We start from the raw sequence: 26,677 nt of genomic DNA, 5'->3' as shown, positions 1-26,677 counted from the left end.
CATAAAATGTTATGCCTTTGTGGTGTTTTGAAAATAGTGTCAAAGAAACATGCCGTGAAAACAGGCAAAAGGAAGTGTGGAACCGGTCTGAATCTCAGTGTTATAGTAGTTGTCACTTCTACTTGAGCTGGGAGTCTGTTTTCAGTTCTAATGTGGCAAATAATTGTATATTCCACTGGCTCCGAGTTCAGAGACTCTTGGACAACTGAGAAAAAGAGTGAATCTCCTGCAGTGACCACAGAAACAAGCCGACATCCATTATCAAGCACAAGTGTTCCTGTAACCACATATGTGATCAGCAGAGTAAAACTTGAGATTCATTTCTATCCTTAACCATTCCATTATCCATTATCCCTCACCTACCCTTTTTTAAAAGGCATGAACCCAGTGCTTTTTGTGCCATGATGCCAATGATTTACTTATTCCAATGCTATAATTCCTAAGATGTAGCTATACCTCTATGGACTGCTAGGTGTGTCTTGCCATGAGTTATTATTCTATAATGTAAAGCATGATTTAAGGCACTCACACATGGCAAAAATGTGGATAATCTCTCACCAAGGCGAGAAACATCTAGTTCCACTAGGGGGAGATATATCATGCGAGCTCATAATATTTAATACTATTCAATTCAAATTCAATTCACGTCTGGTAAACCTAACGCTGATGGAAATATCAACGCAAAAATGCAAACGCCTAATGAATGAATTTTTTTTCCCTCGCCAAAGTGTTGCATGTACCTTAAAATATCAGTGCAATTACCTGCCCAATTAAATGCCTAGTTAAAATATTTATGCCATTCTAAAGATTATTAAAACAGCCAGGCTGTCATTACTGTTATAATATTACATTGTAGTAATATAAAACAAGAGTAGCTTAAACAAACGCTAATTAAACACTAGGGTACACAATTTTATCATTTAAATTTGTCCTCAAGTATGCCTGTGCGACACTTTATTACAATGATTAATTGTCATGATGAAATAGCCTAATAGCCCATAGAAACACTCGTTATTAGTGGTCTTCTCTCAAAGGAGAATTTGAAGTTATGTAGGCTTGGTGGTTCGCCTCTACTGACAGGTAGAGGCGACATAGAGCACTGTGCCTGTGCTTGAAGCAGCGTCCAGTGCATGTTACTGTGAGATCATTATCAAAAACTGCTGCGGGACTGGCGAGAGAAGGAGTGTAAAGGACTTAAGAGAAGATATCCCGAACTCCGACTGACCAAAACGAGGAAAGAAGCTTAAATAAATCACTTTACAACGTCTTTACGTCTCGGAAGCGTTACGCTGGGACTTTGGATACTAAAGGATACTAACACCGTTTCTCTCCGGGTTTGTTTTCACTGCAGTGAAGCAGTTTCATCCACCCCCAAGTCTATGATTTGAGAGGGAAGCTATGCAGGTCTCTGACCAGCAACACGGCAGGGCTTTTTGCACCCTGGCTTGATAAATTGCATAGTTCATCAGTGAGCGATTGCGCATTTTGATCGTTCAACGCAGAGGACCGTGGCACGTTTAATTTTCGTAAACCTGTCGATTTGATAATTGATCGTTTCTAAATTTTGTCTATTTTGAGCACTCAGTTGACGCCATTTTACTGTTTTAACGGCGTTTTGAAGCCGCGTCCAGTTTGACAGATTGCAGAAGGCTATGTCATTTTAAGTGGAAATGATATAATAGCTTCCTGACTGGATGGATTTTAAATGATACATTGAAACTACCCACCGACCGCCTTGCGAACACAACGATCGGACATGGGTAAGTTTTCTCCCATATACTAACGTTATATCCTCTTGGATTCATGAGCGGTAGGCTACTGTATTTTTGGTAACAGGCTATTCATTAGGCAAATAGCCTAAGGAAGTGTATTGCAAGATCCATCCTTCATTATATGACATGTAGTGTTAATAAGATTTAAGTGATGTGTTAAAATGAAAAACTCAGGCTTCATCTGAACACAAGCTGTTAAATTGGAAATGGCTCACTTGTTTTTTTTTTTGTTTTTTTTTGCGAAATCAGTTTGATGCAACGGGTTTTTTTGCAAAGCAAAGTGAAAAATCTGTGCATCTACTATTCTACCCATGAATTGGGTTAGTTAAAATTTGTATGCAAAAGCCGGTCTTAATATGCATGTAGCCTAATTGCCCTTGTGAGGAGGCAGCACCATTTTTAGGCTAAAGTGCATGTCTACATTCTGTTTTTAAGGGAGTTGTATTGTTTTATTTAGAAACGACGAAATTTTTAAATGCTTCCCTATAGTATGGTCCACTAAATAAGTAGCCTAAGTTTCCCGCTAATTTAATTAACCAGGCATGCTGATATGAGTCCATGATGTGTGCGCAGGCCGGTATTCACCAATAGCAAAATAATGCATTTCTGTCAGCGATACTAACAACCGAGACAAGCAAGGATTGAGTGGAAAGTTCATTGTCAAAATAAATTATGTCTTCACTTAGCCTATGATACTTCATTTGAATAGAATTCGTTTTTCCATGGTGTTATCAACTCTGATAAGAGACCCTCTTAGACTATACACAGCTTGTAGCGCTCTGCAGCCTATGGGTTATTGGTAGCCTACACGCTACTCCTCTCTCGGTGTCCCTTAGGTACTCCAGCATGGCTTGCCATGTCACTTCCAACTCTTGAAAGGTCATGTAGCATTGATGGGATGCTGATGGGATGTGCTGTATTCAGTTGGGAGACTGTAAATCTAAGCTTTTTCGTCTTAAATATAACTTCTAACTGGCTAAAGCTTACTTTTGATGAGACAGTCTGCTGGTCCTCTGTTGACCACTCCTGTATTTTCAACGAGATAAGAGGTTGTGTCAGGAAGCTTGTTACCATGCAGATTGTCACAGGTATGCTGGAGAGGAAGCTGTGTCGCTGAAGGTGTCAGCAGTAGGGACCACCACAATGGCAGGTGACCTTCAAGGCGGAAATGAGCACATTCAGTTTCTGTTAAACACAACCTATTGCTGTCGTTCTTAGCCACAACACTTTAGCATCTCTACTTAATAACTCACTGCAGAGGAGGGGTGGGCTGTGTTTGTGAAAAAGTCCCCCTTGAGTTGAGTCACTCAGTGTCACATGCACACCACAAACAACTGCCTGGGGGCTTCACATGTCCTGAGATGACTCGGATGAGCTTGTGACGTTTTTTGCAAATGCCTTCATGAATGACAGAGCTTGTAAATATCATGCCAGAATGGGCCATTTAGTGGTCAAGTTGCTAACCCATTGCTCCACCCCACTTTTGACTCAGTGATTAATTAGATCCAAAACTTGTCCATTGTGTGTTTAAAAGCCAGTATCAGTGTTATTCTTGTTAAAACTGCAACATCGGATATTTGAATTTCAGAGACAACTCTCTTAGGGCATATTTCTGTGTATTTATATAGTAGCCACAAAAGTCAGTCCATAGTTTAGTTGAACAGTGGAGATTAACAGCCTATACTTCTGACTGCAGAGAGTACACCTTTGAGAATGTAAATATGAACTCATAAAGTTCATTGTCATAGCCTTAGTGCTAGTCTTCATGTTTGAGTCGATACATTGAACCTGATAGATAAGATACTCCATATGTTCCCCAAGTTTTTGACAGTTCTTGATCTAAACTCGAGTAAAACATAACAGTTCAAGATTGATCTTGCGACCCTTCCACTCAAGTGACTGCCACTGGCCTGGAGTTCCAGGTTGAAGAACTGTCTACTACACCTCTATTACTTCAGAGGGTTTTCCTTCTATCATGGCTCTACAGTGACACCCACTGAGTGTACATGACTCCACAGTATAGAAGCACTTTCTGCCAAGTTCAGTTGTTTGTGTGTGTTTTTTCGCTTGATACTTGCATTCATGCTAGAGGTCATACTGGAGAAACAAGGGTTTTTATGTGAGTTTTCACATGGGTGTTGTGTGTTAATAAGCAGACCTTAAGAGGATTTGCTAATTGGCTATTTTTAAAATTGGCAGAACATGGGAGAAATGTTTTAAACATACACCTCATATAAAATAATTCATTGTCGGGCACAGTACAAAAAGGAACGAAAACTTGGAACTTTACATGGCAATTAGCACAAAAAACTTGGCGATTTGTTTTCACAAAGAACTTCTCATTAACACAGGCTTGGTCTTTGCTTTATTTCACAAACCCAGCTAATTTTTCACAGACTCCAAAAAGGGTTGGGCCCAATAGTTTTTGAGCAGTTGTCGAGAATTGGTTTTTTTTTTCTTGGACCTGGATATGGCTAGTTTCAGTGGACGTCAGCCAAACCATGACAGGAGACAAGGGAAAGCGAAGAGATATCCAAGGACAAATCTAATTGTTGGCAGCCATTTCTAGCTGGATATCTGAACAAGAACACCTTTTGGCAGAGTACGGCTTGAGGAAGGCAAACTCTTTCTTTTTTTCTCTTTGTGTCTATCTTTCTTTATTTCCTCTTTTTGTTTTCCATTTTCCAGCTCAGTCTCTTGGTTTTACTTCAAACAATTAAGTGTAGAAATGATAGCTGTTCAGTAATTCTAAGAAAGCACAGCAAAATATAGTAGTTATGAAAGCAAGCTGTAATTGATTGGTCAATAGCAAAAGAAACATTGGAGAGTTATAAGTTAATGCAGAAAAATGGCATTTTGTATGGAGTCTTTGGAGAGCATGTCTGTACAATTGTACACATAGTGTCTGAGTTCAGTCTTGAGCAAAAGTGGCCAGAGTGATGAATTGACTCGCTCGTAGAGGACTTCCAAGCATTTGTGTCCCTCCTACCAGAGAGCTGTCAAGCCTGCCACTCCAGAGGAGCCGATTACTGGTGCAAGGGGACAAAATCACTTCCCCCTCCACCCAGGGGGTGTGATGTGACTGCATAAAGCTCATTATTCTGGCCATAGCCTTGTTGTCGAATGTTCTCGTGTGAATGGTTTTGAATGCGCCGGTTGGCCTTTATCCTACAAGTATTACTGTGCTTTCAGTGTGGGTTTTTTTTTCTTCTGAAGAGATGAATTATATGTAACAAGACAACCACAAATTATACTATGCTGGGCAGTGGAAAACAGATTTCCATTGAGCTCTTTTCTCAGATGCCTTCTATAAACAGGATATTAACTTACATGACAGTGTTGTCATGGTATGTTTCGTTTTTGCGGCATTGTCACAATTGAAACAATCCACTATGCCATATTACAAAAAATGATAGTGGATGAATGCAATGTATAATGTACATACATTCATGGCAATGGCACACACACACTCTGCAACTACATATGCATACCCTATACTGTTCATTACAGTGTTATGGAATGTTACTACGCAATCCAGTGCTGCATTACACAACATTATACCCTACATTATGTTACACATAAATCCATGGCAGTATTATATACTGTGCCAGACTGTTCTTTGATATGCTAGGTGGTGTTGGTCCCCTAAATCTCTTGGTGTCTGCTGGCAGCCTGTGAATGTGTGACTGTTTGGCTGAGCTATTTGTGAGTCGACCTGAGGCCTCTCGCTTCATGGCCTTAAAAGGGCTCCATGACAGCACAAAATCCTTTCGCACGTGCTGTGTGTGTGATGCATTGCCCCAGATACTACGCTTTCTGCCAACCCAGCTGCAGCCAAGCCACCTAAATGCCTTTGTTTCCGACCCCAAAAAAGACGATACTGTATGAAGGTGAAAACCACTTTGAAGAGGCTGGCTGGCTGGCTGGCAGTAGTTTTACAGTTGCCACCTGCCTCAGAGAGAGAGAGAGAGAGAGAGAGAGAGAGAGAGGGAGAGAAAGACCAGGAGGAGGTCTAACCACAGGCCAGCAACACCAATACCATTTACAGTAAGCAGGCTGATTGATTGAGCGACACCAGGGAGGGGAGCAGACTCTGGGAGCTCTCAGTCAATACACATCAATGCTGACATAACATGGCTGGCACTTCTGGACCAGTAAGGAGGACCCCATTTCATGAAAGAAAACTGTTGCAACTCACGGAGGCCCCTTGCCCCTTGCACTTTCTTCCCAACGTTTTTTTTCCCCCTAGGATTGAATGTCTGTTTTTTTTAACCTCTCAGGGGTTCTGCTTATTGTTATGACAGTGTTTTTATGGGCATAGAGAAGAATTCCAAAGGAGTATTAGATTTGATAGTGTGTCTCTGTAGAGATAGACACATCTTCTTAAAAATGCTAAGTCTGAATCCAGTTTCGAGCTGCGTAAGACTGTGATGGCATTCATTATTTATTGCTAGGTTTTACTGTGCTGGCGATCAAAAGAAATACCTCGTTTCATGTTGGACAGTCCTTTTCAATCAATCCATTATGTTATCTTATCACATTTTATTGTGCTGATAATATAATGTACCAGACATTGAGAATGTCCCTCAGCACACTAGCATGCCAGCAATGAACTTGTTAAGTGATCATTTTATGAGCAGGTAGCAAAGTGTTTAAGTGTTTGGAATGGATTAGGAGCCAGTAGAACATTCTTTGAAGTGTTGGGGAGTGATTTTTGATTGTGTCGCATTATGCAACAGTGACATGTTATGATCTGTGATGAGAGCTTAAATCAGTGAAGACTTTACAGGACCTTACAGGACTTTGAAGCTTGAACACTGCTAACGGATGTGTAAAATCATACCCTGGGAAGAGATCTCCGCTAGACTCACTACACTGGTGTCTTGTGGTGGTGAAAGTGAGGATGTGAAGATTATTAGATGATTATACCTAGTGACATCCTGAACACTGAAGAAGCCATACCACATCCTCCTTTTCCACATTCCCGTTGTCCTCTGGCCTGATCTTTGACATATTAGTGGTAGTCCGCATTGGGACCTGTCCGTGGTAGTTGTAACGTACACTGCTGCAAAAATATTGGTGTTGGATTCATACGCATCCAGCACAGAGTAGAGCTGGGTAAACTGCAATACTTGTGGAACCGAGTCAGCCTCTCGTTCTCCTCTAAGCTTTATTTAGACAAACCTTCTGGCATTCTTTATCAAAACCATATGAACTAATGCACAAAAGCCCTCAGCACACAATGTACCACATATATTGTACCGCACATTGGCCCAGCCGAAGTTAAAAAATTGACACTTGGCGTCCACATGAAATTCATAGCCAGTTGCCAACAAGCAACATCAAAATATCTCCACCATCATCTACCACTCTATATCGGCTCATGCATGTGTACTGCAGCTTAAAGTGTCGAAAATGGAGAAATGTACACACTTCTCACTCTCTGGAGAAAGAGTAAGCGAGAGAGGGAAGGGGGAAAGAGAGACTTCTGTCCTGTCTCGTGATGCAAAACAGCTCACTCTGGAAGTGTTGCCATGCCGTCTAATTGGGCTTTTCCACAATAGTAGCAGCCGCCCAGGTTGCAGATCTGCATGCTGTCTAAGAAGAGCTCGCTGAGAGGACGGCTCTGACAGTGGCTTCTTGTTTTCATATGTTTGCACCGTGAGTGTGATTTCTCAACTCACCATTAGAGTCGAATTCACAAGGAATTGGAGTCCACGTTGTATGTGTCAGCCTATGATAGGCTTTTAACTTCAATTGAGAGTATCCAGATAGTGCATAAAAAGACATGTATGGGAGTCTGTTCTTGTCCGGCAGTGATTTTATGCTTTAGCTTCAAGCAAGCAGTTTAATGAATGTCCCACTGTAATGAAAGGAATTGTGCTCAAAGAAAAACAAAATACAAGGATTATGTGTCTGAGGGACTCGGCGCAGAATAACTGATGTTCACTGTTGTTGTGTGCTGCACTAATTGGTAAGCCATTTATTTGCACAGTCTGGCTCTTTGGTTTGGATGCCAAGGGAGTTAGACTGTGCAGTGTGGACTTCTCTGCTTATTCTGACATGACAATGGGGAGGTTCTCATCCTTATTTGTGTTTTGTTCGTGTTTTTCTTACCCCTTTACAGTTTCTTCTTGGAAAATCTGTATCCTTGTGAGATTCATCAGATTCAGAGAGCAATAACAGTCTGCAATCCCCACTGTCGGAGAGGGTAGCAAGCGCACCTGTTTTCCGAGTTTGCTCCTGGTGTCCGATTCCCGAAACACACGTTGGGGGTCAGCGATGGAGCAACGGGAACTGTCCCGGGTGGCCCGACAAAAGGCGGGCAGCGAGGCCGAGTTCTTCCCGTCCGGGAGCACCATCAACAGGGCGACCCTGGCGGAGCTCACCGGCAGCAGCCTGCTTCCCATCCAGGCCAAGGGGCTCACGCTGCCCGGGGAGCGGGAGGAGGACGAGGACCTGGGGCTGGGCAGGGACGTGGACGCTAGCTCGAACGCTGACAGCGAGAAGTGGACGCAGCCGGACGGCATGGAGGAGCAGGAGTTCTCCATCAAAGAGGCCAGCTTCTCGGAGGGCAGCCTCAAACTAAAGATCCAGACCACGAAACGCGCCAAGAAGCCCCCCAAGAACCTGGAGAACTACATATGCCCGCCGGAGATCCGCATCACCATCAAGCAGCCCGGGGAGCAGAAGACAGCCAAGCATGGAAAGAGCAGCAAGGCAGCCAAGGAGGAAGACAAAGTACCCCCCAAAAAGAAGGTAAGGAATTTTTCCATTTACTTTTAGAGAGCCACTTGAGAAGCTGCAGTGTGCATCAGTGTGATTCAGTTGTCAGCCACAGAGGAAGATCTGAGCCATAAGATGCAGAGGAAGACATAGCATAGCATTGCAGAGTACTTGTCAATAAATCCTTCACTCAAACTGTGAAATGTGCTGTTGGTGGTTAGATGGCATTTTAGTTTTGCTCTCACTGACAGCGTGTTAGAAAGACTCCAGACAGTCTTCTGGAGTGCTGACACTAATTGAAAAAGAAAAATGGATTGGGTGAGATAGCTAATCTACAGTGTAGACAGATTCAGCTGATAGATATGTGGCCTTTTTGTGTTTGATAAACAATTACATACGAGTGAAGAAAAGAAACATTCCTTATTCCCTGTGCAGTTTTCCTGATCTATATCTCCCACATTGTTTCCAAGGCTTCATTATAACGCAAGTCTTTTTCTTGTAAAGAGGGGAAAAAGCTAAATTTGATTTGGAGTATTGCCAAGCTGATAGAAATTCTGGGCAATTGCTGTTTTTGCTCCAGCTGTTCCCGCCATTCTGTGCAACGGGTTGTGTGAAGCAGTCTTTTTCTGCCATTAACCTTTTGTGGCATGCAGCACCACAAATGAATAAGCACACGCTCACAGAATCCTTGGCTTCGAGATGGCGGCTTTTTGACTTTCAGTGTAATTATCTTGGTGAATGTTTTTTTTCTTCTTTGCACTGTAGGTGTGATTAAAAATCACAGATATAAATGAGGAGTCAGAGAGGCATTAAACTGGATCTGTCTCTCAAGGCAAAGAAACAAAACAAAAAACAACGTAGCTTTCAAGCAGTTTTTGAATGTTCTGTGGCATCATCTGATCTTCCCTCTGTGTTTTGGTTGGCCAATGCATCCATGCCTTCTGTAAGGTTGAGCTCTTGCATAGTTGGTCTACCGTAATATTTTCTAGAACATGCCCAGTGCATGTCTTCCTCTATGAGATATTAATCAAAAAGTGAATTGCATTGGCCCTATTTCATTTTATTTCTTGAAGCTGAGTGTAGTCAGCATATTCTTAATGTCTTTTTCCAAAACAAAGATGTTGCACATTTCTTTTTTATGTTTTGGTGGGGGAAAAAAGACGGCAAGAAAATGAAGTATAGAGACTTTTGGGAGAGAATGAAAGGAAAAGCTTTTGATACCACAACCTGACCCTATAATTTCACATAATTAGGGAGAGTATGCTTGCTTACTGAATCAAAGGGAAGCTGCCAGCCTCAGCATCTTTTAGCAAGAGCAGCAGAGCTTAAACTGATTCCTTTCACCCTTGTAACATTGAGGAATTTTGTTGTTTGTCTCCTTGAAATACAAATCACCATATAACATGGACTCCACAAAGGACATACAGTTTATTATGAGATGAGTTCCTGTTTATATGCATCATTTGCTTAATGCCAGCTTGCTTTAATGTTAGCTTTCTCTAATAGATTACATCATCCTCTGAAGAGTTGATGGCTAGGACACATAAACTATTTCACTATAATACTATTATATAAGGTAAGCTTGTAGCAGTTTTGCAACTTATTATAAGTTACTTTCGATAAAGGTATATGCTAAATTAGTCATTATAAATGTAACATGACTTTAGTATTAATAAATAGGAGGTGTTTTAAGTGTATGTGATGAGAAATAAATGTTGTAATGTATAGATCCCTGAAGTTCCTTCTGTATCCATTCACCATTGCAGGGGGGAAAATCATTAGGTATTTGGATGCCATGCCTTGAGCAGTGGACTGGCTTGGGGTGTTCCTCTGTGTGAGGAATGGGGGCAGGGAGTGGAGAGAGGTTGAGAGAGAGAGAGAGAGAGAAAAAAAAAGAGACAGTGGGAGGGAACAAGGAATAGAGAGGGAGAAAGGCGGGAAGTCTGAAGTGCAGCTGTCTCTTTTTGGCATCTCCAAATTGCCCAAAGACAGAAGGTCAGAAAGGGCATTAGCAGGGATAGAGGAGGTGGCTTCCCAGCAGCTTGTCAGAGGGGTGGCCCTATCTACACTGAACAGCAGCCACCCCCAAGACTGGAGAAATGTCAAGCCCCCTCCTGATTTCAGGGACACACACACACACACTCTTTTCCCCCCATTCATTCTCTTCTCTCTCTCTCTCTCTCTCTCTCTCTCTCTCTCTCTCTCTCGCTCTCTCTTTCTCGCTCTCTCTCGCTCTCTCTCTCTCTCTCTCTCTCAACCTCTCTCGCTCCACACACACATACACACAGAGCAGCACATGTGTAACACAGGGAAGCCCACTGTAATGTGAAATGTTGATGCATTCACCTCACAGCATGTACATTAGAGATTGCTCATTAGCCTTAAAAAAAAGAGGCGCCACAGCTCAGTAGATTAAATGGAAGTGAGCCTCATTCCGCCTCTGCAGTCAGCGGCTTAGCGGTGAAGCCCACCACCTCTCCTGCGTGCTCAGTTACTAGTCGGGCAGGGTCAGAGGTCGGCCTGTAATTGAAACCGGTCAGGGCTCGCTGAGAAAAGGGCTTACATCAACCGGCCGGACTGTGACAGCTGGTGTCTGGGCTCCCCATTTGTGGTAACAGCCCCCTTTTTTCCCTCCTCCTCCTCCTCCTCCTCCTCCTCTTTCTCCTTGTCCTAGTAATGAAATCACATCTCAGCCAAGGCACTTTAAAAGAGAAAAAACGGCACAGGGCACTCCAATGTATTAGCTTGATCTTTTTACATCACTTACCAATGTCCTCACCGCTCTTGTCAGTAGTAACACTCACACTGCAAATTAGTTTGCGGTTTGCAGTCCTTGGGGGAACAAGTCGATGAATGTGATGTGGTGGAAATGTTGTCGACACAATCGTGCCCTGTAGATGTGGTCTGAAATAGAGACTGGCAAATGATTTCTATTTTTTTCTTTTGCTGCAAAAGAAGCCAGAGATTGGATCTGTATTCCTGCGGTTTAAATAATGCGCAGCTTGGGGCACGCTGTTTTTTTCGGTTTCATTTCCATGACATTTGTATTCAACAGCCTTGACAATGGATAGCTCCAAGCATGTTTTTTTGGCCTGTCTTCCAAGAATAATTATCAATTTTGTATTATTAACCAAAGATCTGCAGTAGGATTATCATAATTTGGTGGATTGCTGAATTTTACCCTTCATCATTGTGCCGTGTATTCATAAAAATTTGATGCCAGCTTGTGAGGAGAGGAAACGCAGGTCCTTAGCATACTAAGAGCATGCTTTTCCCCAGCGGTGCAAGCGTAGGTGCAAGTTCATTGTGATGACTGAGGTAGATAGAGAGGCGAATCAATACTTGAAGCTGCACTTTGAACAGCTGATGTCAAAGATCGCTGGCCCTGATACGCCAGTGTTTGACGACAGCGCCCCGAATGCCAGTCAGCTCCACCGGAGCGCACACATACACACACGCAAACACACACACACACACACACACACACACACACACACACACACACACACACTACACACATGCTCACTGGTGTAGATTTGTCAGGGGAATAGGCTTGGCGCCTCTGGCTCAGTACTCCTGAGGCATCTGACACAAACTCACACACATACACAAATAAGATCTATTTCCATCTCTTGCCTCTCACCTAACTGGCCTGTCATTTTTTTTTTCTTTTCCTGGGTAGCAGTGGTGGTGGTGTAGGTGGTTTAGTTGCAGCTCCTGGGCTGGGTTCATTGGAGAGGAACAGGTTAAATAAATGAGAGACTTGTGTTTGGGTTAAATGCTGCTTTTGTGCCGTAATGATCGGGGAGTCTGGCGTGGAGCAGATGGGCTACCTCCATGTCTCATTGTGTCTGGGTCTCTCTTTTTTCATTTTGGCTGAACTAATATGCCAGATGGTGGCAGAGAGGAAAGGCCAACAAGTGAGGCTCGGCATATGGGGAGCCTGTTTAAAACGGGACCCCGCTGGGAGGGGGGATGGGCAAGGGATGTATGATACAATAGCAGGTAATTAAGAAAAGGACTTGACTTCACCGGTGAGCCTTTGTCCGTGAGTGCAATATTTGCTGAAAACCTGCCATATCCTATCCGAAAAACATTCTCTAATCAGGTTGATTTTTTTGTGTGTGTTGCAACATGCTTACAAGGTGTGAAGCTTGAAACGGCCTCATTGAAGTGCCACACGTGTGATTCCTTTTTGATTGATTCATCGGAAGCATCACTGTGGTCTCTTTTAGTGTGCTCTCCGCCAGCACGTGGCGTATTTGAATTTCAAACAGGGCAAAATTATACAGACATGTAGGTGTGCAATTTTTTCATGTTATTTTCCTCACAGGCAGCTACCACTTCTCAATTTCACATTTGAAATTATTCTTCTGAAGAATTCATACCCATACCCAGGATGCATATTGATTTGGTTTCCATCTAACTCAAGCCTGGAGTAGTTCTTTGCCTTTGCCAGCACAGATTGAAAGAAAACGAAGTCGACAGAAGAATACAGGTGTAGTTGTTTGCATTACACATTGCATTAGTTGCACTGTGGTTCATTAGCGTATGCTTAAGGTGCTTTTCCGTCTAGCACTGTGTTGTCTCTTTGTTTGTCATGTTGACACGTAAACACTGAGGAGAACCAGGCCACTGGGTATAATGGGCTGATTGGTGTAAGTAACTAGATGTGGACTGTTTACCACAAGGCTGGGTGGGGGAGGGGTTTTCAAAGGGACAAGCATGTGTGTGTTGTGTCGCGCTGAACCCAAGGTTAAGCCTGCTATGGTGTTCACCCACACACTGTTCCCAATGAGTCCCTCTCTCTCTTTTGCTCTCTCTGATCCTCCTTCTCTCTCTCTCCCTCTCTCTCTCTCTCCCTCTCTCGCTCTGTTTCTCTGTCTCTCCTGAGAATTTGTGTGTTTGAGTGACTCTCGTCCCTCAGGGGGTTCTTCCCCTCTGCGCTTATTTGCTTTCTGTCGTTTTGAGACAAACCTCCCAAACCAGCCACCTCCAAATGCTGTTACCTTTCTTACAAATGTTCCTACTGTCCAAACTGACTCTAATGACATCTGCACAATATATATATATATATTTTTAAATGCATGCTGTTCTTTTACTTTTTTTTCCTTCTACAGTTTTTTTTCTTTCTAGCTGCTCAATGAAGCCATCACTGACAGTAATTAATGCCAGAGAAATCCAGAGACAGCCCCTCTCCATTGAGCATTGTAAGGTGCCTAATAGGCATGCTATATTTTTCGCCTTTATATTGAGCGTCTGGCGTTGAAGGCTGTCGGGCGATTGTTTATTTCTCGAACATGTTCATCTATTTTAATGCGGTGGAGGTGCCAGATCTTGGCGTAAATCCATTTAAGGACCTGCGTAGGGTGATAAGGGCCCGGGGGGGGGGGCCTTGAAGTGTGTCCAACCTCATGCCTCCCACCTCACCCCCCAGGTTGGACTTTTGATGTCCTAGCCGCATTGGGCCGACAGTTATCTCCCTCTCCCACAACCCCCTTTCATAACAGGGGCCCCTGGAAGCCATCTTTAATGCCCGGGTGTAATCCCTAGGAGCATGTCTAGTGTATTCACCAGAAAATTAACTCTGACATGGTTGCCAAGATGATAGGTGACTTCCGCAACCTCTTCGCAAAGGAATATTTATAATGGGCTATTTGTCAGCTGGGGACAGCAGTGGGGTGACCGATAGGAAACTGTGGACAGTTGAAGGGGTCAAAGAGAGTAACCCTGCCTGGCCCATGGGCCTCAGGATGGAATACTGTTACTGTCTGTTGAGCTCATTTGCATAGCGCAGCTATGTCAATATTAAGAAACACCAAATCCTGCAAAAATTGATTTTTTTTAGTCAATGTTAAATTCCAAGAACAGGAAGTGCTTGTTATAAATTCACAAGCATGTATTTGTAGATCTACTGAGAGGAGGTGGTGTGCGCTCCATAGATGCCATATCTAGAGGAGATGGGGTATCCATCACTTTATGGCCTCCCCAAAATGGAGCCCCTTTTCTTGTTACACAGACTAGCATTATTTCCATTTTTTGTGCAGTCCCAAATGAAGCCATCTCAGTTTGGTCTCATGCTTGCTGGCCGGCTGCAAGCTGTGACTGCCTTTGTTTTGTGAGCCACTGAGCTGGAAGAAGTGTGTGTGTGTGTGTGTGTGTGTGTGCGTGTGTGTGTGTGTGTGTGTGTGTGTGTGTGTGTGTGTGTGTGTGTGTGTGTGTGTGTGTTTTCTCTTTCTGGGAGGTGTGTGTGTGTTGGGGGGGGGGGGGGGGCGCACTAGGGATTTCAGAGGGTTGGGGGTATGTGTAGAGGTTACGTCTGTGTGATTTACTACCACCGAAACACCAGCTGTCCCTCTGTGTCTGTCTCCATGTAGCCCAGCCACCAACCCCCCGGTAGGCCAGGCAAAGTGCCACTGCCTGTGATTCTCTCAGAGGAAAAGAGGCACCACACTTCACAAGGTGATGGCTGCCACTAGCCCTCAATTACCCAGTTCAGTTTATCCCTCTGGTTTACTTGATTCATGTAACTCACCTAAGTAGAAGCTCTGCTGTCTTCTATGGTTATGTGTGTGTACTAGGGGCCATGCAGTATGAATTAAAATTCCCAAAAGGTGTTTTGCTACCAGAATGCTATTTGTATCTTCTGCTGACAGCCATTTCTCTGTCCTGAGTTAATTGCGGAGCCATGTTTTGACCTTCCGTGAACTACAATGCTGCTGGTGAGAATTGCAGTATGGGGGTTTGAGGTTTTGTGTGTGTGTGTGTGTGCAAGACAGGGTCAGAGTTTAGACAACTGGAATCCCCTCCCCTGATGAGAGCCCTTTGGAGGTTGGTTGATGTTGTTTTTAGCTCACGGCTGTTGATACGTTCTCATTAATGAATGAAGTACCATTTGCGATGTGGTAGGAACCAATGTCATGTGGTCATGACTATTAACGTATTTACAATCCCACATTAATACATGGTAAAAATATGCTAACTCTCTGCCTATTTTTGTCTATCATGACCAAATTGAGCCATAGAATAAAGACTTGTCACTGCTACCTAGGTAAGATTATTTAGACACTTAGATTTACAAAGTGTGCAGTATTGCTCCAAAGTCTAGAGGCAATTTATGCACAGCATTTTGCTTCATCTATGATTTTTTTGGAGTAACTCAAAAGATGCTAAGTTGTGCTCTCATGTTGGACCCGTGACTATGCAGTTAGAGATCCACAAAACCTCACTAACCTTAGCGTTCCGGAATGTTCTAATAATCTTCCCTGCTTCACATAAATCAAGCTCTCTCTTTTATTGGCCACAGAACCGGCGTGATGGCCATTCTTTAAATGATGGCACCGTGAATGTTAACGTGCCCGTGTTGAGATGGCGGATTTCTTTGTGCTTTGTGCTGCTCTTCATATGGTGCTAATATGGAAAGGTCAGAGTGGTAAGGCTTCATTATGACCCTTGATGGGAAACAGTAGTTGTGGTTGTCCCTTGAGAGATGTCCAGAGAACAAGAGGGATGCAGAATTAGCATGCAATCGTTTCTCTGCTTCCATTAAAAAACCACAAAGACAGGAAGGCTCCCAGTTCTATGTGAGTGTTCACATTCCCTGATACAGGACAATCTTTTGGGGTTGCTGTTAGAAACTAATATAAAATGACCTTATGAATTTCCTTTTAATTAATAGAAGGCTCCAGATCTGGACAGTTCTCTGTCTTTCATTTCCAGTGCTGCACTACCCTGATCCATGGCATGTTTAGATCCGTGGAGGCAGAGAGTCTGTGGTCAGTGGTGCACTTCAGACCCTGAAAGCCACCCTGTAACATAAATGTCCTGCCTGCTCCTTTGTGTCCCTGGCAACTTTAAGTCCCTCCTCATCTGTCCAGATCCCGTCTTGAACCCTGTAATCTTTCGATGTCAGACAGCTTATCAGCCTTTCCAAATTGGACTTTGCTCCAGGGACCTTTGGCTGAGTGGCGCGTGGAGCGGCTATTACACTGGAGTTGGGAATAGTGGGATTAGAATCCGCTCAAAGCCAGGGAAGCAAAAAAAAAAAAAAGAGGGGGAAAAATCCCACCCATGACAGCCAAATGGAGTGTAAAAGCTACCAGAGTAGCCAGTGTTGTTCAGCAGCCAAAATTTCTTCGAGGGTACTGTGACAGATCATGTGACATGTCATCAAACGAAGCGAGCAGGGCTCCTGTGGAATGGTTGCCACTCCGTGGCAGTTCACCCAGATTCCTGCCTCAGATGTTCGAAGTATTCTCATTCCCACTCTGTCACCAGAGCTTCAGCTGAGCTACAACTGTGTACATACCACATGGCTCAGCACGTTCAACCTCAAGATAGAATATGAAAAACAAAACCACCCCGGCATCCCAGGTCCTATCACAAATGTGACCTTCAGTTGCTAATGGCAAGCTGTCATGGTTGCTACCATGGTAATCACTGTCTAACTTACAGTTCTTAGACGCAGGAGTAACACAAGATGGCTTCATAGCAACCATGAAGTGCCTACACGCTGCCGTGTGTTAAAACTCGACCTTTTCATTTAGTTACCAGTTTTTAGATTAGGTAGACAGACCCATCATGTTGGTGTTCAACACACTAAGCTGTGAGGTTGAGTTAAACCACAACTTTCCTTCAATCAAGGTGTCTGAGTGTCTTATTTATAAATAGGATTTCCACCCATTAAGCTTAGACACAGAGTGAATCATTAGGGAGAGGTAGGGCACAGTGCACCTGACAATTTCTATTGAGACATTGTCTACTTTCTCTCTGGCCTGCACTAGGTGATGTTGTTTTTTTTCTCTCTCTCTCATTGCCACTGCAGTGCCTTTAATTGATTCCTTAGTAAGCCGCTAACCTCGGCAGGTTGTGTAACTGTTCCTCCTGCCTGCGGTAGTGCCTGAAGGGTTTGGGCTATTAGTAACCACACTCTCTCCTCAGAGGGTTCCGCGTTGGTGCAGGCAGGGAGGGAGAGTTTGCAATGTTCCTGGTGGTTAGTTCTATTCATGTCACTGAAACCTCATCTCACAATTGGCTGTGATAACAAACAACACAAAGTGGTTTGTGTTTTCCCCCTGAAATTTAGTTTTTGTATAACAAAGAAAATTTAGTTTTTGTATAACAAAGGTATGGGAGTTAAGGTAGGCATGACATGTAATGTAACATGTTTTTTTTTTTTTGCTTGCTTGTTTTACCTTTTTCGCCTTGGACCCTCATTTCCAGAATTAATGTTGTTTTGTACAAATGTTGTTGTTGATACTAGACACACCTCTCATTGCCAGCCAACTCTGAGCTTGGCCGGGCTAGTGAGTTCTGTTCGCTTGTTTTGTTTTGTAACGAGGGTACCCAACAATCCGCGGGACACATTGGAAATATAATGAATAAATGAGTGGCCATGGTTTCGGCTGGATATCTGGTCTCACCAGGTCGATGGTGGTGCCATGGGGGCCATGTGGCATATTGACTTTCACTAGATCTCACTTCAAGCGCAATTGAGTTTGTCAGTGAAATGTGATCTGCACCATCAGCTGTCTGCCGGAGATGGTCCTGTCATTGCCGCCGAGATGTCAGTGGCCCCAGATACCTTTCCACTAAAGCTTCTTCTCCCTGAATGCCCATTGAAAAGGCCAGTAATTAATTGTGGTAGACACAAAGGATCATGCGACAGTGAGTCCAGTTCTGGGACAACCGGTTTGGAGTTCTGTTACTGAAATGAAAAGTGGAGGTCAAACGAGGTAGCCGGGTTTAAACAGAACCAGGGCCAGAGCTCAGTGGGAACCCTATTCTCTGTTCAAACTCTCTTGACATTTTGTTCTGCTCGAAACGATCATCTCAGGCACTCATTCCCCAGAAGTAATGTCTCTAAGCAACCTCAGTCAGGGAGAAAAGCATACAATTTCTTTTTCTAAATAAATAATTGCCACATTATTTGCGGTAATCTAACTGCTAGACTTTAATTTATGACTATTGTTGAAAACTCAGTGACACAATTGTTCCTACAGTTAACATTATCTTAAATCGTACAGCACCAGGACACACAATACATCCAAGTTGTACATTCTTAAGGAATGAGTCATTTTAGTCCTGAGGCCTGGAAGGGAAAACGGGACTGGGGGGGGGGGCTCTGTTTGTGTAGAACATTGTGTTGGGCTGATACTCAGGGTAACTTTGCAGAGTATTCAGTGACATTCTAATTGTAAGGATAAAAGAGGCACCAGCAAACCAGAGCAGTGCCCCCAAAGCTCTCACAGTGGCATGAAAGAGGTCTTTATTTTCACTGTCTGTCCTCTCCAAATAAGGACCGTAAGGCTTGAAGGCCCGTTTTCACAATAATCACACTAAGCATTGAAGGCGCTCTGATCTCCAAGTACTTGTTGGTGCTTTGCGTGAATGGAGAACTTCACAAAAGTTTCTTCTTGCATTTTGTTCTTAATTTTGCAATGGAGTAAGTCCAAGTCCCTCCAGCCTGAGTGTAGACCATAACATTTGGAGACCAAGGGCCATGAGAGGTTTGATGTAGCTGAGGTACAGTAAATAGTCCCATACAGTGCAGCCAGGGCAGCAAACAGCTGGGCCTCTGGCTACACTCCCACAGCGGCTGCCCGGTGGGAGCGCAAGATGGACTGTTACCCAGGGAGTTTTTGCAAGGGAATGGTTCACTCTGTCCTTGCAAATCCCTCAGAATCTCTGGCGGGATTAGGGACACTAAACCCTTTTCCCTTCTCCTCTTTTCACTGCACTGCACACTGTGTCTCAGACTCTGTGGAATGCTACTTTACTATGACCTTTCACCCACACAGTCATGAATTCTGGAAGGGGGGCAGGGTAAGAATTGGGGGCTGGATTGTAACGGTGGAGAGGCTAGGGGGAGGTGGATGGGGAGCGGTGGGGGGGGGGGATTGGTTGAGGAGCTGTTGGCAGTCATTTGTAGTCATGTGCTCAGGTGAAAGCAAATACTGTTTCATTCAAACCCAGAAATAGAGACGTCCAGAACTAAATGGGATCTGTGAGCTTTCCCAAGCTGTGCTTGCCTCAAAAACAAAATTTCCCTCAAAGAGTAATGAATGTAAATATGTGTTAAGAAATAGCGTATTCGTAAGTGATTTATGTGTGTGGTCATTTTGATCATTCTTGTAACAGATAGGAGTTTTGTGACTTATTTATCAAGACCCATAGCTACTTACCATGGGGATGTTTTGACATACAATGTCAACGGCCTGATGAGTGTTTGTATTAAAAGTCTGTCTGCTCCCCCTCTTTTCTTTGGGTGGTATGTGGACAGGCACAATGAGATGACAAATGATGGAGCGAAGGTGATCCAGGTGTAAAACCAAACTCTTAATGAACTGAAACCAACCACATCAGAGGCCCTTTTTCAGGGACTGCAGGTTTATTAAGTGACCAACTGCTTAGCTTAAGTTTACACCTGAGTCATGTAGGAAGAGAAATGTCTTCTCCTTTATGTGTGGAGAAGTAGAGCATGCTAGGTAAATGTGGTCAGAGGAAACATTTGATCTAGTCATGTGATTTTGTAGTCTCTCTGAGGCTCTCACAAGGTCAGATGCTTACCTGCCGTTTCATGAGGCTACGGAAAGATTGTAGTGAGATCAGACATCAGGATATGCTCTGAGTCATCGTTTGAAAGTGCTGGGGCAGTGACAAAGCAGAGCTGGTATTGATCTCCCTACACGTGAAGGTGAAGAGGCCTCTGTCTTGGTCTTGTTTGCCCTTTGTCGTCATTGTTCCTGTTTGCACTGAGCAGTCCTGCCTCCTGGCGAACGTGGGAGCCCTCTTTTATGGTTTATGGCAGGTTAACAGCTTCATATTTAAGCCATGATTTAAGCGGTGATTGGTTTTGTATTGAGTGCACCGGTGCTCCCCCTCGATCGCTCCATCGTTCGGCGGCCTCGTGTTGGGGATGCTCAGGTGCTTCTGGGCTGCTCAGCCCTTTTTCGGGTGAGATCGATATCGAGTGGAAAAACAGCTGCCAGGGAGAAGTGTCCCCCCCCCCATACACAAAGAAGCCATTGTTCAGTCACTCTAGGATTGGAGCTCAGTAATCCCTTTTTATTGGTTTAAGCTATTGTGCCCCAGTTCTTCTCATTCTTCCTGTTTTGCTTGGATGGAGCAACCATCAAAATGTTTTCTCGCTGTGATATTGAGGACATCATTATACTGGCGATGGTTTGTACTGTACAGTACTGTATCCTGCTGAGTTTGGATAGCATATGATTTGTTATTGATGTTAGTGGTACTCAGCCATAAAGGAATAATAGAAAGTCTTCAGTGGCTTCTGTGTCAGCCTGCAGATCCTATCCTGGAATCTCCCTTGCCATTCTTTAGGCTTCTTGTCCTTGAATGTTTCATACACTTGGATGAGGCCATTTGGAATTGAAGGAGGATGACATGAATGAGAAAGACATGGTTGATTGTGTAAGAAAGCTGGAAGTTGGCTTGGTTAATCTCAATTAAATGATTGTAAGGTGATATTTCTTTCAATGTCTGTGAAGGGTAATGTACAACATTAGGTGCATAACGCCTTGAGAAGCTTATTGGATCTCTGTCATGTATTCTGTGCCAACACTGATAAGTGCCGTGTCTAGGATGAGATTACATTTTTGTAACCTTTTGTACAATACCATTAATGTGTGTTATGTTGGGATTATACCAAAAGTCTCAATTAAACACATCATATAATATAAGTATCAGGATCCATTGTGGAGTTCTCGTTTCTCCTGACCTTGCAAGCAAGCCAGTGTCATAACAGAGTATGTATGCCTGAGAGGTCTGTAGTGAGTCACTTATATTGATTTACTGTGCATCATGAGCCAAATATAAAGTAAAGTTACAGTAACTAGACACAAGTGGTCCTTAGTACAGGTTGTTCTGCTGCAGCTATACTATAGATCCCATAGTCAAGACAAGTGGGTGTTTTTTAAACCAAAGGTCTGAAATGTGCTCACTGCATCCAGGCCAGATGTTTTTAAACCATTTGAATCTTTTGAAACAAGGTATGGGAAAACGGTTCTGTTCCCCCAAACAGTGGAATGTCAGAAGTACTGGAAGAATTTACTGTTCTCCATCACATGACCTTATCTTGTGGACTCTAAAGCTCCTCACTAAGCTACAGTGTGCTAATAATATGGGGAGAAATATGCATTAGATTAATGCCATATATAATAGTACAAGAGCATCATTATTACAGCCTCATGATCAAGGTTAGAGAATAATGTACATATATTAAGAATGAGGTATGCTTTATATATGCATGGACCATAATGTTTACTTTCTTAAGTAAGTGAAGGTTAGTTTCAGTGAAGAGTTTAATGCTTCAGAAAATAGTAACATTTGTAGTAACAAGCCAATAATCCAGCGCAAGCATTCCTCGTAAATCTGAACCTAAATGATCATAATCCCTTAGGAATTCTCTTTTTTTAATGGAGTGCAAGCAGTAAATTGCTTCCTGCAATACTTTAGCAATCACATTGTGTTAATTACACAGGGTGTAGAGCTTGCGGTGATGAGCAAATTCCTCTCAAACTTTGTTGTGTTTTTTCTCATCCTGAAATTTCAAAGCCTGCAGCACTTCCACAAAACTGAAATAACACAGACTCTTTGAAACCTGGAATCATTTCCTTTCCTAAAATGGCACTTGGCCTTTTTTCACATTTGCCTGGAGGGCAGTGGCCCGTGGAGCACAACAAATGCTTAGTGTAACCGCTCACTGAGCCCATTCCATGCCTTTATTTTGGTGTTGTTGTTATTTATTTATTTTTCTGCCACATTTTGCACATTCTGGGTTTTTAAATGTCTGGAAAACATTACGTGTGTTTAATGAATGGATCAAAAATGTTATCATAGTAGACGGTAAATGTTCATAGTCAGTTTGAAATGGGTATTTGACCTGCTCATTTGTGGCAGAAGGAAAGTCATCAGAACCAGCTAATTAGTGCAATTTTTTTTAATGAATGCTTGACTATAACCTACACAGACAAAGTAAGTCCGTATGATTATGGTACATTTGAACAACACCTGCATCTATGGTGACCTGATTGACATCCTGGCAACCCCAATACCTGACTTTCAGCTGTGAAAAACCTCAGAAGTGGACCGCTATTGAGCAGCTATCAAACACAAATCCTTACCTCGAGGTGTAACTGTTAAAATAGAGTAAGTTAACTAATCGGTGGCCGCACCAAGAACAGATCTGTTTTTTATCTGAAACAGGTCAAAAGTCAAGCATTCATCTACCAACTCCTACCCAAACAGCAAATTACTTTATTCTGTGGTAGTTTGATCAGATAACAGTGGTCCTATTTCAGAAGAGTGGCCCTATGAACACCGCCCATTTACAACGATTCTACAGAGATTTACGTCTCATAGATTTAGTTTATTGTACGGTGTAGAGACCATCATTACAAAATGCATCATTACATAACAGATGCATTTTAAATCCTTATGAATGTGCCTTTTGACACTGAGGACATTACATATGAAGTGTTATTGACATGTAAAGCTTGAAAACATCTCAGTCTGTACAGATGGTTAATGGGTGTGGATTGTTGGGTGATGTCAGACCTAATTAATGTGTTTTCAGCAGTTCTGCTTCCTGCCTCTTCGCTAGCACCTGCCAAGGTCAGTTAGCCACACAAGCATCTCTCACAAAAGGTGAAATCAATGGATTCAGCATAAAAGGCGTGATTATGGGGAAATTGACCCAATTTTACCAACAAAGGAAATGTAGATTTTTTTTCTTCCATCGTTATCATTTTTCTTTTTCTTTTTTTGTCTTTTTTTTGGTAGTCCTTACCTTCCACATGACTGAAGGCTGTATTTAATTTCATTTGGCAACAGTTGCTGTGAAAGTGATGTGTAGGCAACGTAATTATAGTTATTTTAGCCTTTGTCTGTTGGTACACTCTCAACATTGAATTTGATACATCTGCCAGGGGTGTGTGTGTGTGTGTGTGTGTGCATGAAGGATGATATTTGGTTTGATATTTGCAAAGCTGATTTCACAGTGGGCGACTATGTCACATCAGTAAGATCCGCATTTTGCTTACTGTTTTTTTGTTGGTGGAGCAAGTCAGGGGTCTTGTTTGTAGCCTTTCATTCAGCTGTCTGTTGTCAGATTATGCATTAAATGTAACCCGCGGGGAGGAACCCTCCGGAAAAGGCACACTGCCTGGCCCGAGACAAGCATCAGGCCAGACGCACACCTTGAGACGACATCCCACTTGGGCCCAGTGTTTTCTCCCAGAATGAATGGCAGTCTTTATTCCCTAAAGAGCTTATGGGAAGAAGAGGGAGGGGAGGAATAAGGAGAGCGGGCGGGGCGGGAGGGGGGGAGGGAAAGAGGGAAAGAGAGAGTTCCGTGTGAGTGGCCAGGGGATCAGGACTAGAGCTCTTTATTTTTCTCCTTTTGCTTTCTCTCTTCTTTTTTGACCCCTCCCATCAGCACTTACCACCACCCCCAGCCTTCTCTCCTCTCCTCGTCCTCTCCTCTAAGTGCTCCTCGTTGGGAAGCAGACACAAAGGCGTGTTAGTATTCATTTTGTTTGTTTGCTCTGGACCTGTCAGCCGGTCACACAAAGGCTGGCCAGATCAGAGAGGAACCCAGCTCTCAATGGAACCCGAGGGGGTCCCGGGGGGCTAGTTTTGCCAAGCGTGGTTCCCACAGGGGAGGGTGGTCCTCCACAGAAAAGGGAAAGGGGAGGGAGAAAAAAAGAGAATAGGGGGCCGGGGGGGTGGGTGGGCTGGGGGGGTGAGGTTGGGTGGATGGTGGTAAATGGGGGGTGGATAGGTGGGTGGAGGGGAGGTGGCACTACAGCAGGGACAGGGTTGCTGGGGCAGAAAAGGGTAGGGGTGATGTTGTCTCAAAGCCAAGAGAACTGTGTGAGAATCATATCAATCACTTTGGGGTTTTTGGAGGGAACTGTTATGAAAGAAGTGCTTCGAGCTTCAACTCTCCCTGTTCCTCTCGTTCTCCCTCACTCTCTCTCCCTCTCTTTCTGTCTCTCTCAGTCCCGCTCCCTTTCTGCTTGGCCTCCCCTCTTTTGTGCTGGGCCTTTTCTGGACATCTGCCCAGGCCTATACACAGGCAAAAATGAAACACTCAAGCCACCGGGCCTCCTGCCAAAGAATGGGCTGCAGAAAACTATTTGAAGGGCAGTGTGTGTGTGTGTGTGTGTGTGTGTGTGTGTGTGTTTGTCTCTCTTTCTCTCTCTCACTCTCTCTCACTCTCTCTCTCTCTCTCTCACGCTCTCTCTCTCTCTCTCTCTCACGCTCTCTCTGTGTATGTGCGTGTTTGTGTGTGTCAGTGTGAGCGCATGCATGTCTATCTCTGTCTCTCTCTCTCCCTCTGTCATTCTTTGTGTGTGTGTGTGTGTGTGTGTGTGTGTGTGTGTGTGTGTATGTGTGTCTGTGTCTGTGTCTGTGTCTGTGTCTGTGTATGTGTCTGTCTGTATGTGAGTGTGAGTGTGATTTTGTGCTGCACAAGGCGCTGGTAACATTTCTTTGGCCTGCTCATATGTTGTGGATTTGCTTTTTATTTATTTTTTCTGATTCAACTAATTTGATTTGCAGTGCAGCAGAGACAAACTACAAAACAAAACCCAATGTATCGAATTTAAAAATCATGAGCTGCCGATAAAAGCCAATAAAACACAACACATCACTGAATCTGCTTGAGAATGCTACATCTCCCCTACCAGGCAACAGACCCCAAATCTATTGTCGTGGCATTTAAATAACACAATTTCACTGGGTTTTGTGCCTCTCAATTTCATTGTTAGTTTTATAAACATGACCGGTGACTTGACACGGACATAGGCCTGTTATCTTGCTTGTTCATGGACTTGCACCTCTTGAGTGGGGGGATCAGGATCAGTGCCACAGGAGCCTCCAGTGTTTACCACGGGGACTTTGGGTATTGTCTCCAGGCTGGTGTGTTTAACCTGTCCCCTGGCCCCTGCCCTGATGGTGGGAGTGGGAGTAAGAGGGTTTGCAATGGGATAGGGCTGACAGTGTCTGCTCCAGCAGGTAAAAGCGAAAGTGTGTGTGTGGGGGGGGGGGAGAGGAAATGTATTTTCCTGTTCCCCACTTGTGTGGGGCTTTGTAGTGGGTCCCACATGTGCTGGCCCCAACAGGACAGGCCACCATGTCCCAAAGCGGCTGACTTTGTCATGGACCAGGTTCAGATTCGGGCGAAACATGTCACAAAGTCGGCCTCTATCCGAGAAGACCGTGACTGTGACTGGCACACACGACAAAAAAAACTGTCCCTTTACTGAAAGAATCTTAAAACGTCTGTGAAGCTGTCCACTTGGTTTTCATTTCCCTCCCCAAGGGTTAGAAATCACTGTTGGGGGTTCTCTCTCCCCCGCTGCATGGGGCTGTGAGGTTCTTCTGCAGTGGCACAATAGCTCTTTGTTTGGGTCAGTGCCGCAGTGTGTCATACAGTTAGACGCTGCATTATGCAAGAGCACTAACACAAATTATGTAGAAGTAAAAGGTCAGGCTGTGTTAGCGCAGAAGGTCAGGGGTGGGGTGGGGGGGGGGGGTGGGGTGGAGGGGGGCGGCGTGTGACAGTCTGCCCTCCTCCAGGAGCTTTAAATATCAAATGCACCGCTACAAAGGTCACCTCTGACTTCCTCCTTGCTTGCACAGTCCAGGGAATTCTTCTGTTGATGTGCAGTAATTAAGATGGAAAAGCAGACTGTGAGTAAGAGTCATGTGAAATATTTGCCCCCCCTATCTACCCCCCACTGTCCTCTGCCCCCCACCCCACCCCTCGTGTTTAGGAAATATGAAGACGGGCCATTCTTTCATTACTTTTTCTCCCCCCAGTTTTGCCCTCGGGGAGGGAGAGCTACTTGTTTTCCATTACAGCGCCTCTGATAGTTTCTTCCTCTATCCGTGACCTAACGCTCTGAAAGCTCTGATTACAGGCAGGCCAAGTAGGACTTTTTCTCCCCCACCCCACAACCATAAGAGTACTCAGTGTGCCGACAGGACAAGTCTGGCAACTTACATGGAACGTTTTCAGATTTTTTTTTTTGGGTTACTGCTAGGCTGTGGCTAATGACCCCTGCTGACTGTTGTGATTAGTGCAGGTTTGTGTTAATCACACTAATCCGCATCACAGCCGTAAAATCTTGCACCTTCAGAGGCAAAGTGTA

The 26,677-nt window shown here is 43.9% G+C and overlaps 1 protein-coding gene across 1 annotated transcript in view; it reads left to right on the top strand.

Annotated features, from left to right (window-relative positions):
• Positions 1-1,199: 1,199 nt before the first annotated feature.
• The window catches only part of setbp1 (SET binding protein 1), a 43,989-nt gene continuing 18,511 nt past the window's right edge, over positions 1,200-26,677 (top strand). Inside the window, exons 1-2 of the mRNA XM_080852243.1 lie at positions 1,200-1,760; positions 7,900-8,531. Coding sequence (XP_080708369.1) covers positions 8,055-8,531 — 477 coding nt within the window. The 5' untranslated portion in view covers positions 1,200-1,760; positions 7,900-8,054. The remainder of the gene's footprint in view (positions 1,761-7,899; positions 8,532-26,677) is intronic.

This window comes from Sprattus sprattus (genome assembly GCF_963457725.1).
Source record: "Sprattus sprattus genome assembly, chromosome: 15".
In the NCBI taxonomy this organism is placed as follows: domain Eukaryota; kingdom Metazoa; phylum Chordata; class Actinopteri; order Clupeiformes; family Clupeidae; genus Sprattus; species Sprattus sprattus.
Note: the sequence above shows the minus strand (reverse complement) of the source record. Positions and strands in the feature narration are given on the sequence as shown.